This window comes from Monodelphis domestica, chromosome 5 (genome assembly GCF_027887165.1).
Source record: "Monodelphis domestica isolate mMonDom1 chromosome 5, mMonDom1.pri, whole genome shotgun sequence".
Classification (NCBI taxonomy): domain Eukaryota; kingdom Metazoa; phylum Chordata; class Mammalia; order Didelphimorphia; family Didelphidae; genus Monodelphis; species Monodelphis domestica.
This window is the reverse complement of record NC_077231.1, coordinates 285,342,874-285,355,778: the sequence shown is the minus strand read 5'-3', so window position 1 is coordinate 285,355,778 and position 12,905 is coordinate 285,342,874. Positions and strand designations below refer to the sequence as shown.

General features: G+C 34.3%; 1 protein-coding gene across 1 annotated transcript in view; it reads right to left on the bottom strand.

Annotated features, from left to right (window-relative positions):
* ACAD11 (acyl-CoA dehydrogenase family member 11) overlaps positions 1-12,905 on the bottom strand; it is an 87,873-nt gene that overhangs the window by 56,622 nt on the left and 18,346 nt on the right. The window contains exons 5-9 of the mRNA XM_001369357.4: positions 12,666-12,830; positions 5,758-5,899; positions 5,235-5,356; positions 3,269-3,375; positions 2,929-3,055 (exon numbers count right to left, since the gene is read on the bottom strand). Coding sequence (XP_001369394.2) covers positions 2,929-3,055; positions 3,269-3,375; positions 5,235-5,356; positions 5,758-5,899; positions 12,666-12,830 — 663 coding nt within the window. The remainder of the gene's footprint in view (positions 1-2,928; positions 3,056-3,268; positions 3,376-5,234; positions 5,357-5,757; positions 5,900-12,665; positions 12,831-12,905) is intronic.

Sequence of the window (12,905 nt, the reverse complement as noted above, 5' to 3'; positions counted from 1 at the left end):
AAATATAGAGTTTTATTTAATTAATTAAGTTATCTATCTATCTATCTATCTATCTATCTATTTATTTATTTTTAAGCCCTTACCTTCCATCTTGGTGTCAATACTTTGTATTGGCTCCAAGGCAGAAGAGTGGTAAGGGCTAGGTAATGGGGGTCAAGTGACTTGCCCAGGGTCACACAGCTGGGAAGTGTCTGAGGCCAGATCTGAACCTAGGACCTCTCGTCTCTAGGCCTGGGTCTCAATTCACTGAGCTACCCAGCTGCCCCCTAAAATATTGAGTTTTAGGTTAAGAACATAGATGCATATTATATCAGTCTAATAATATTGTTTTTAATCACTAAATACCTATTAAGTTCTTACTATATGACACAGGTGTGATAGACACTGGGGATACAAAAACAGTGAATGAAACAATCCTAAATTGCAGTTAGCTTAAATTCTAATAAGAGAGACCCCAAGTATATCCAAAATAATATAAACTAAGTAAAGACAAGGCAGTTTGAGGGGTAGGATGTTGACATTTCAAAGGATCAGGAAAGGCTGCATGTAATAGGTAGTATTGAGCTGAGTCCTGAAAGGAGTGAAATTGCTTGAGACAAGGGTGAGGAGGGAACATCTATGACATGGGAAGTAGTTAGTGTGATGGCATGGAGGTGGGATATATCTGTTCAACAAGATTATGCTATCTCAAAATTAGAAATATCTTCTAAAATCCCAAACCAAAATCAAAGACCAGTTCTTCATTTTGTTTAAATTATCCTTGTAAGTAGTGGTAAAGGAACATTTCCTATTTGCCATTCGGAAACAGAAGATATGTTTCCAAAGTCAAAAAGAAATGATCTGGGGATTTGAGGTTTGTATACATTTTCAAATGATCTATTTTCTTTTCATTATAATAATAATAAAAACATTGATCATATATTTTCTTTGACTGTTTTGCTAATTTTTGGTTGTTTCAAAAGGGTCTATCTTTTTTCCTCCCTCTCACTCTACCCTCTTTTTCTTGGAAATTTAAAATTCCTTATGGCTTTAAATGTTACTTCTATACAGATTAATCTTAAATACATATCTTTAAGCTTTGACCTTTCCCTCAAGCTCCAGAATATTTCCAATGGCATTCTGGATATTTTTGTCTTGTTGTTCAAATTCAACATATATAAAACCAACCCACCACTTTACCACTCAAATTAGCTATACCTCTTAACTTTCTTATTTTTTTTAATGGCATATGACTATCACATTCCTCTTCATTGAGGTATAAAATCTGGGAATCATCTTTCACATATCACTTCCCTTCAACTCAACCGAATCTAGAGCAAATCAACTTCCAATTCCTTTATCAAAATTTTTTTTTGTTTTGGGGTTCAAATTTGTCACTACATATATGTATAAAGACAGATGTATCTATATAATTCATTGACTATATGACGTTCATGTCAAAAGAAAATGAAGAGAAGTCTTCAAATTTTGCTTTATAATTTCAGTGGAATCATTTTTAGAGAATTTTGCTAATACAAATACTACTAACAGTTTTTTCTTTTGAAAAAAATTCTGCCTTGTCATCAAAGATATAGTCAGAGAATAAGAAAAAGCATGTGTTGCAAAACATTTTTCCTTACAGATATAATAGTCATACAGTAGCATTCATTCTTGGGAAATTACAATAGTAAGCAGCTTAAAACAGGAAATCTTTTAAATAGAAGCTCACTTCCTGGCAGAAAAAACAAGTTACAATTGTACTCTGGCCTATATCTCTGCCTGGTTAATAATTAGTCATTTAAATCGGCATGAACTCCTTCAGATAGACAACAACAACAAAAAGTTAAGGTTTCCTAATCATCTTTTAGTCACAGCAATTAATCTCTTTGAAAGTAAACATAACATATTGTTAATAATATAAATTTTGCAAGAATGTATTTTATTATTAAGATTAATGAAATACCAGGAAATAAACGCTAGGTACTTCTTACTAAATAAACAAAGGATTATTCTGTTAGTACAGTTATAAAAAAGTGACTCCAAGGACTGAAAGCTCTAAGACAAATACAACAAATAAAAATGGTAGTACATATCATTAAGGTTAATTGATTGAATCTTAATTCAACTAGCATTTATTAAACACCTATGATGTATGTCAGGCACACTGCTAGTTGCTCAGGTCTCTCCTAAAGAGTCCTTTTACTGGACAGAAATAATATATTCAACTAAGTAATAACAAGGCAATTTCAGGGGAGAGGAGATGATTTATCCCCCAACTGTGGCAAAGTCAAGTCAAAACAAAGCTTTGCTGCCTTGCTCCCCTCTCCCCCAAAAGAAACCCAAGAAACCTAAATCCATTCAGTTGTTTGGATGTTTCAAATGAAAAGATCATTTCTCTGAATTATTCATTTCCTAGTTTGAATCTGTATTCTTAAGATTAATGCCATTTTAAGAGCAGAAAAAGCTGTTAGGGATGATCTAAATATTTTTCTTGTGAGTGTGAAAAATAAGGCCCATGGAGGATAAAGAGCCCACCTATGTACCCACAGCCTGGTTATAGAAGACTGGTTCTGGAAGCCAAGACTACCCAGCTGTTCTGTCCAGTATATTTCATTGCCTCTTTCTATTCCTTAGTGAGGTGCTTGAAACTTTAATACTTAGACTGGCACCTGAACAGGGAGATTGGCTGGCCACAATCTACTGCAGTAAAACCCTGAAGATCACATCAGAGCAAGTCATTACTTCTCCTCCACCCCAGAACTGCACAAAATGCAGTGCCCAGGCAGCTGGAAAGGAGGCCCAACAGAAGGAAACAGGCAGTCTCCCTCCAACACTGAGCAGAGAAGGGGGAGAAAGGATGAAAACTGGGAGTACAACCAGTGCTCCTTAAGATTCTTTTGGCAGAATATATAATCCATTTTACAAAAAAAGTACTTGGAACTTAATTACCTTTTCTGCTGGCAGTATGTATTGCTGCATAAAATGCTTTACCCTCAGCAGAACTTCTTGGCCTGTCCTAGTCTGGAGGAATAATCTTCCTGTTGAATCAGTTTGTGAAACGGTGGCATTTGGTGTTCTTCAGTGAAGGAAAAACAGGTAAATTAGTATAATAAGATTCCAAGATGATCTCCATGAAGCATTACTGAACACCCAACTGTGACTCATGGTGTGCTTGGCTACTTTAAAGGAACTGTCTCTGCCCTCCACAAATTAAAAAGTCCAGGCATACATGGCACAAACTCACGAAAAGCTAGGATCTCCATCAGCCCGATTTCTGAATTTTCCTTACCTTTTGGTGAACTGTAGGCCAAGCTCTGCTAGGGGTTTGACAACATCAGCAAACAGAAAACTTGTTTCAGAAGCAGAATTTCCAAGGAGATACCTAGCATATACTCCCTTAAATGCAAGAAAACATAAGCACTCAGCTTTGTCAAAAAGTGTTCTACCCTAGACTCCAAGTTCACATCTCTGCAGGGTTCACGTGGCACCATAAACTGATTTGAACTAACCAAAGTCGCAAGACACAAACATTTCAGTCAGGAGGCTAGTTCTAGTTCTACTAACTTCTGGTGATAGCAAGAGCAAGAGGTTCATATCACCTACCCAGAACACTGTATACATTTCTTAGCAGAGAGGCCAAATTGCACTTTTTAAATAGACACTATACCTCTCATAGGAAGCATGCTTGCTAATTACATCATATTCAGTGACTAGAGAAACCTATTTAGGAAATCAAAATAATATCAAAGCTGTGGAACCAAAGAAAAGATAATCATGTAACCTCTAAACATGTCTGACATGGATTAAATCAGACCTAAATAAAATCACTCTTTCCTACTCTAAAAATTATACACAACAAATGAAGTCTTCCATTTTCAAATGGTCAAAGAAATTCTTTTTTCCTAATAGTACCAAATAGGTGCTATCAATTTATCTTTGATTCTCTCTGCTTTTTCTCCCAATTTTTCAAATAAAAATATCAATTATCATCCTTGTTATATATGATGTTGTTATGGATTTTTCATCTTTTCTAATTCTATGTTGGTAATTTAGGTGAAATTAATTTCTAAAGAAACTATTTATGATTAACATACACATTTTAATCATCCTTCTTTGATATTTTTCATTTTGACCTAGCTTTTTTTTAAAAAGCAAATGCACTCACTGAAGCTTCTTTATGAAATGAAAAATTCTTTTCCATTAAAATTCCATCTGAAATCCAATTGTTGAAACTGTTAGATTTATGAAGATTTTCTAAGATCTATTTTCAGGAACTCACTGTCCAAGGCATCTACCCTTTTTGAAGGATTGGGATAAAATGACATGTAATGGAGATTACTGATAAAAGTAGACAGAGAATGCATGAATGCTTAAAAACTAGGAAAAAATTCTTATTTTCCCCCCAACCTTTTCTTGCTTTTCCTCTATGGCTCCTAAGCTGCTTCCTATCTTCCTTTTCTTTCCATACTTGGGGATCATTATTTCAATGATATATTATCAGAAATGCACTACTTATTTTTGAGTAATAGAATCCTAGACTTAGAAAGACCTTAGTGGCTATTTTAGCACAATTTATCTTGGAATTGCTTCTGTTAAGTACTTAGCCAATAATAACAGCTGACATTTACATATCATTTTAAAGTTTGTATAACACTTTACACACACTATCTCATTTGTTCCTCCCAACAATTTTGTGAGGTGCCATTACTGTTCCCATTTTACAGTTGAAAGATACTGAAGTTAAAAAATGAACCCATTTTTCCATTGCATTGCATTTATAAGTGCTTACTATGCAACAGGTACTGTGTTAAAGAGCTGGGGGTACAATGAGAAATATGAAAAAGCCACTGTTCTCCTTTCCATCATGAGAAAACGACATATGCATGTATGTAAATGTACAAAATATATATGTACAGAGATAAGTAAATACCAAATAAAATCCATATAATTTTGGAGAAGAGTGATGTGGAAGAAATACCTGTACTTTAAGATGTGCAAAACATTCTTCAAATATCTCATTTTATCCTCATAACAATCCTAGAAGATAGGTGCATTTTACACATGGAGAAATAGAGCCCTACAAAATTTTAAGTGACTTGCTCAGGGTCACTACTAATATCTGAGGCCAGATTTGAATTTAGGTTTTCCCAACTTCAGGTTCAGCATTCTATCTACTGCACCACCTAGATCCAAAGAACTTAAATTTTAAAAATTATTAAATGTTAATCTTTGCATGTTATAAACTAAATAATTACCTGCATTATTCCAGCTAATTTGAAACATGAAAGAGCAAGAAAGAAGTTCCAGTTAGGAAGTATAGGGCTAATTCCTCTGTAACGACAATAAATTAAAGCCAGTTCTTCCATGGATGGTATCCCTGTAAAAATAGCACATTATATTCATCTAAGAAACTATGATATGTATTTAGGAATGGCATATTATCACATACATATTTTTGTTTTAAAGTAAGTACATCAAACCATGTAACAATAGTTTTCCTAATCTTTGGCTAACTAAACACATTAAATATACTAGACCAGATTTTGCAACTATTATTAAAAATGGACTTTCAGAAAGAATACAACTGAACAAAATCGGTTCTTTATTAATCTTATTCTTAGGCTAAAATTTAGATATAAGTTCAGTGAAATCTATGAATAAAAACTTACAAATTAGTCAGAGATTAAAAATCTAAATCTGTCTTATTATTGAAACATTAGTTACAAAAAATGAATAAATCTTAAATTAAGTCAGTTGTGCAAAGCTTCGCTTTCTTACCTGCAGTAAGTTGCAAGTTATTGCTTTTATTTAACACTGGAATGTTCCTAGGCCAAAAGAAGAAGGAGGAAAAGTATGCCAAGTCTGATAAAGGGTGGCCGATTGTTGAAAGCTCCCAGTCCAGAACCGCTATTACACGAGCCTTTAATTAAAAACAGGCAGGAGTCTTAATAAGTTACAACTTCAAACTGGCTTTTAAAAAGATAAATAAATTGAATAAATATGTATACATTCATCATTTCTTTGCTAAAAAATAAAGGTTGTTCTGATCCTTGCAATTACATTTTGAGATGGCTCTCTCTCAATTAATATAGGACTGACTACCCTAGTTTGATTACAATTACTCTACTGACCACTCTGTCTTACTAGTTGGTAGATTATCCAAACCTGTTGAAATATTTCTGCACACATAAAAAGGTTTATTGATTGGCTAAAATACAGTTTATAGATTAATTGTTCATTTTAATTCACAGTACTATGTACTGTATAAAAAGGTAGGTAGGAAGTAAAGAGGAGAGAGTTCTGGACCTAGAAGCAGGAAGTTCTGAGTTCAAAGGTGGTCTCAGATATTTACTAATTGAGTGACTCGGGGCAAGTCATTAACTACTGTCTGCATCAATTTCCTCATCTGTGAAATGGGGATAATAACCACGCTTGCTTCCCAGAGTTATTGTGAGGCTCAAATGAGATAATAATTGTAAAGCACTCAGCACAGTGCCTGGCACACAGTAAGTGCAATATATATGTTTTCTATTATTTTTGTTGTTCAGTCATGTTTAACACTTTGTGACTCCCATGGACCATAGCACATCAGGTCCTTCTGTCTTCCACTATCCCTCAGTCTGTCCACATTCATGCTTGTTGTTTCCATGATACTATCCATCCCATCCTCTGTTACTTTTCTCCTTTTGCTTTTAATATTTCCCAACATAAAGGTCTTTTCCAATGAGTCCTGACTTCTCATTATGTGGCTGACGTGTTCAACCTTCTGTATTTGACCTTATATTGAAAAGTCTGATTTAATTTCTTTAAATGTTGATTGACTTGATATTACTATTGTCTGACAGACTCTCAAAAGTCTTCTCCAACACCACAATTCAAAAGAATTGATTCTGCAATGCTCAGCTTTCCTTGTAACGTTTTATAATCATTCAAATATTGATATATACAGAAAAGCATAATTTTGGATGAGTTATTCAAATCCCTATCAACCTGGAACTTATTACATAGCCATACCATATGGATGAGGTAAAAAGAGCTGATAATAATACTTTTAAAAAGAAATTTTATTGCACTAGTTTTATCCTCATTTTACAGTTAAAAAACCAAGTCTTATAGTTCTGATTTGCTTAAGATCAGAGAATGGAAAAGTCCATTTTTTGAATCCAGGTTCTCTGACTTTTCAATTAGTATTCTTTCCAGTTCCCCTATTATTGCTTAGTTTTGGAAACAATATTCATTGATCATGGGTAGAACAAGCTAATATAATAAAAATGACAATAACATCAACATTAGTTTAGTTATTCAACATCATACAATCATACAATCAATCTATCCAACTACTTTATAGAACTACAAAAACTAGTAACTTCACACGGAGGGAAAAAAGTTCAAGTGTGTCAAGAGAAATGATGAAAAGAAATGGGATATATCCAATGTTTTGCTTCTCTGTCTTGAACACAATAGCCACTTAATAAATTTTTAGTGAATTTGAATCTTTTCTACTCCTAATAAAGGAGAAAATATTAGGAATTACTTGGGGGGTAGAAACTGTCCTTTTTGTCCTTATCTCTCCCATAAAAGAATGTTTTTTTTATATTATGAGAACTTAATATGCTTCTCTTGAATTGTATTTATTTCAAATTAGCAATTAAACCACAGTGCTATGGAAATGTGAGAATAAAATGTGGTCTAAATATTGCCAAAGAAGGTAGCAATGGTCTAGAGAGTAGAATGCAGGCCTTGGAGCCTGGAAGAGCTGGGTGAGAATCTAACCTATGACACTTAGTACTGGCACAGTGTCTTAATCAACTCCTTAGGCCTAATCTACCAAGCCAGAGGTGGAGTGTGATGGGTACCTACACTGGTGGACTGTTCTCATGTTTGGAATTCATCATATTAAGAAAATCATAGAGCCTTTGTGTATTTAAGCAAATATTTCCCATATAAATAGAGGAGAACTGAATTGTTTTTCCTTTGTGTTTCCATTCTCTTCACCTAATCTTCCTCCTCTCCTAAATGTGTCAGATTTCCCCTCAAGGCCACTCCTTTATTAAAGTTTTTTTTTGGGGGGTGGGGAGGCATAAAAAGAGTTTGCTACACAGCCTTGGAAAATACCCAAGATTTATTGAAAACATGGATTTCTATATGTAGTGATGCATTGATTTTTAAAAGTCAACCATGGGTCAGCTAGGTGGCAAAATAGATAAGAGTTCCAGGCCTGAAGTCAGTAGAACCTGGGTTCAAATCTGGCCTCAAACACTTCCTAGCTGGGTGACCCTGGGCACGTCACAACCCTGTTTGCCTCGCTCTTGCCCTCTGTCTTAGTTATTACCAAGACAGAAAGTAAAAGTTAAAAAAAAAAAAGTAAATTAGCATTTATTAATCAAGGGGGTAGAGCAGTCAAAGGGAGTGATATCTTCTTACAAAGTTTATAATTGTTTTATCTAGGAAAAACATATGCATATACACTGTATGACTGTATGTATACACATATGTAGCAAGGGAAGGCTGAATGAACCTCAACAGCACATCCTGGGAGTATAAACAGCCTCAATACATGCATATAGACAGACAGAAAGAAAGAATCAGTTCTTGAATAAAGGGTCCATTTATCCTGTTTGTGAAATACATCCAAACTCTTGTTTTTTTTAGCCCTCCTCTAATTCTAGTGTTCTGATCATTTCATCTTTTAAAAAAATCATAATGATAATACAAATAGATCATTAAACAAAGAAGGGTGTAGATGAGAGACCAAAGGCGAGATAAAAAGGCAAACGCTATATTTTGTTATTCTTAGATACCTCTAAATAACCACAAAAAAAGCTCCCCCTGGAATTTGTGTGAAATGAAGCTTAAGATACGGGCTAAAATCATGTTAGGAAAACCTGTGGCTAAACATCTCTAAACAATACCAACTCTCACTGGAAATCAGGCTTTTCTGGGGATTCTCCAAGCACTACTAGTTTCTACCACTCATTCTAGCATTCATGGTTTTATGGTATTCAATAGAAATACATTTTTCTTCCCAACCAGACTTTAAGCTTTCTGAAGGCAAGTATTTTATTTTTCTATCACTCAAGGCCCTTCCTAACCTATACCCTCCCCCTTCCTTCCAGACTTCTTATGCCTTACTCCACCCATGTAGTCTGACCCAATGACACTGGGCACCTTGCTGTTCCACTCACAAGACACTCTGCCTCTGCTCTGGGCATTGTCTCTGACTCTCCTGCCATGCCAGAATGTTCTTCCTCCTCTGCTCTGCATACTGCCCTCTCTGGATCCTTAAAGCTCCACCTAAAATTTCACCTTAGTAAGCATTTCTTAACTCCTCTCAAACTAGTACAAGTATCCCATCAACATCGTTGCTTCCCCTATTGTGGTTCTGATATATTGAGGGTCGGCCTAAGAAATTATGTGGGAATTTTGAGGGAGCTTTATGGAAGCTGCACACAACATACAAAGGCCAGCAGATGACACTGAAAAGGATTAGAAATTCAGAAATGAATAAAATATATGTATAGTAATATATAATAGCAGAAAAAATGCTGTAAAATTTTTAAGTTTGTTGTTTCCTTTCTAATCTTAGTTATATTGGTTTTGTTTGTATACACTTTAATTTTAATTTTAAATGTAATATAATCAAAATTATTCATTTTGCATCTTGTAATGTTCTCTATCTCTTGTTTCATCATAAATTTTTCTCTTCTCCATAGATCTGACAGGTAAAGTATTCTATGTTCTCCTCATGTACTTAGGTTATCCTCTTTTATGTCTAAATGATATACTCCTTTCAACCTGATCTTGGTACAGGGTGTGAGATATTGGTTTACACCTAGTTTCTGTCAGACTATTTTCTAATTTTCCCTGCAGTTTTTGTCAAATAGTGAGTTCTTATCCCCAAAGTTGAGATCGTTGGGTTTATCAAACACTAGATTACTAAGGTCATGTATCTAATCTATTCCATTGATCCACCATTCTATTTCTTAGCCAGTACCAGGCTGTTTTCATGATTACTTCTTTATAGTACAGTTTGAGAAAGTATTGTATAATATTAATGTATTTTGTCTTTTAATACCATAAATATACATAATTTCTTTTACTGTAAACACCCCATAAAAGAAAAAGAAAAAATTAAGACTTCTTTTTTGGTACAAAGGGACAGTCAAAAAATTTTACTCAGATTTTTACTTAGATCTAATCCCTGTGATGTGAAAGAGAGACTTACACTTTCCCCCTCTTAATTATATCCTATTTATCCTGTAAATAGCTTGTTCATATGTACATATATTTGTTTACATGTTTTCTCATATTAGAATATGAGTTCCTGGAGGGTGGGGATATCCTTTTGTTGCTTTTAATAGCACTTAATACAATGGAACACAGTAGGTGTTTATTGATAGACATGAAACAGTTAATAATGTTCTTGAAACAGGCAAAATATTAGTAGAGAATATTGGCTGGCCTTCCTGTGGTTTCTAAGCATAATAACTTCTCATACTATCTCACATTCTGCCCAAGGAAAATGGTAATTATATAGCCACTTTAATTTTATAAGGAAAAACAGTATTTGATATTTATTGCTACTTGGAATTTCTTAAAAAATGATTCCCTAGGGGGCAGCTGGGTAGCTCAGTGGATTGAGAACCAGGCCTAGAGACTGGAGGTCCTAGGTTCAAATCTGGCCTCAGACACTTCCCAGCTGTGTGACCCTGGGCAAGTCACTTGACCCCCATTGCCTAGCCCTTACCATTCTTCTGCCTTCCAGACAATACACAGTATTGACTCCAAGACAGAAGGTAAGGGTTTAAAAAAAAATGATTCACATCCATTATCTCACTTGATCCTCACAACATTCCTATGAAGTAGAGAAACAGATTATTGCTATCCATTATTATTATTATTATTATTATTATTATTATTACCTACTATAATCTATTATTATCACTGATTTACAGAGAAGGAGAACAGATAGAGGATAAGTGACTTGCCCAGGTTCATACAACTAGTAAGTATCTCAAGCAAGATTCAAATTCAAGTGTTCTGGCCTTCAAGATTCATACTCTATTATTATCAATCCTTAAATTTTTTGAGTTGTGTATTCAGTACTTATTCTGCAAGTAATACTATTAATATAGAGATATATTGTCTAGATTTTTTCCTTTCTTTCAAAAGTAAGGAGAATTTACTATATAGATAGGAAGATTATTGTCTGCAGGACCAGACCTACAAGAAAGTAGAATAGGTAGAAATAAGTTAGTATGATTTCAGAGGGTAAAAAGGTCATTTTCCCCAAAATGCTGCCTCATCCTGTTAACTTGTTATTTCCTAAAATACTGCCATTAGGAAGTAAGCCCTTTGAAATAAGGATTTGCTTCCCCTTTAAAATAAAAGGTATTAAAAATAAAATGCTTAAATTTGTGTAGATGAGCTCTAATTATCCTTCTATTGATTGCTGGGCCTGTAGTGTTTGTAAGGGATCTATTATTTGTTCAACATTAGGCTCATTAACAATTAAGATATTAAAATTTTTTCTAATTTTTAAATTTTACTTATTTTAATTAATAGGTATTTACACCCCCCCCCCCCCTTTACCCCTTTCCCATTCACTGGGAAAAAAAAGAGAAAACAAAAACAAAATCCTTATAACTAATATATAGTCCTGCAAAACAAATTTCCATACTGGCCCCCCTAAAAAATTTATCTCATTTTATATTGAGCTCATCACTTCTTTTTCAGGAAGTGGTAGCCAGCATTATTATTAGTCCCTTGGAATTGTAGTTGGTCACTGAATTGATCAGAATTCTTTTAGTCTCACAGAAATGATTTTACAGCTTTTCCCCAAAGTCCTCAGAATATGAAATACATGCAACAACTATGAGGGGGGATACAGAGTTTGGCACTTTAAAGACACTAGACTGTATTATATAATATATTGTGTAGTCAAGAAAGTAAACTATTCAGTAGTTTTAAGTTGAAAATTTGCAAAGATATTTTACCTTTTGGTTTACTAGGTTAACACTCATTGAGTTGTCTTAAAGCAAGATCAGTAACCCAACCAAGAGTAGGAATTGTTTGTCCTTTGAATAAGTATTTATCAGTATTATAGACAAAGGCCAGAAATTAGTTAAAAACTAAAATTTAACTAAAACTAAAAACTGAAGGTGCATGTGAGTCCCCTGCCTTCCCTAGAGAATCTGTTCTACTATGGAAGAACTTCCATTCTAAGGGAATTTATTTTTAAAAACATAAAGATGAAATCTGTCTGGCAATTTCCATTCACTCTCCTGGTTCTGTCCTCTGGGACCAAGCAGAACAAATCTAATGAATGTCTCTTTCACATCCAAGCCTTTTGAATACTTAAATGTCCCTCTCCTATCACCTTTTCTCAAGCCTAAACTAAACATCTCTCATTTCTTCAATTCATCACCTTAAAGCATGGTTCCAAGTTCCCTCACCATCCTGGCCACTACAGCCTATAAGGCTAATTATATTACCAGCATTACTAGAGACTTAGTTTTTATCTTACATTCAGGAATGCACCAATGCCTTGATATTTTTGCTCTCTTACAATAAATATTTTGACTGGTGATGATTCTGGGAGTGTAAGGAAGGACAGAAGCCCCTATTTTAGATTTTGCCCAGAGATAGCTCCAACTCAGTTTAATGTACAACAGTATTTGTAGTACCTCTCTTGGATGGAAAATCAAGTTATCTATTTTAAAGTCCCCGTGAATCAAATTTTGCTCCTGGTCCTGATCTGGTAAGTTCTCCATTAACCAGGCGGAGAGTTGGTTCATAGCAGGAATAGTCTGATGAGCAGCAGCCTGATACTGCTTTGTCCATGTTAATACCTGCAATAGATAGGTTGTTTTTAAAAATTAAAAGTTACAGACATTCTAATATATAAATAAATTTTAATTATATTA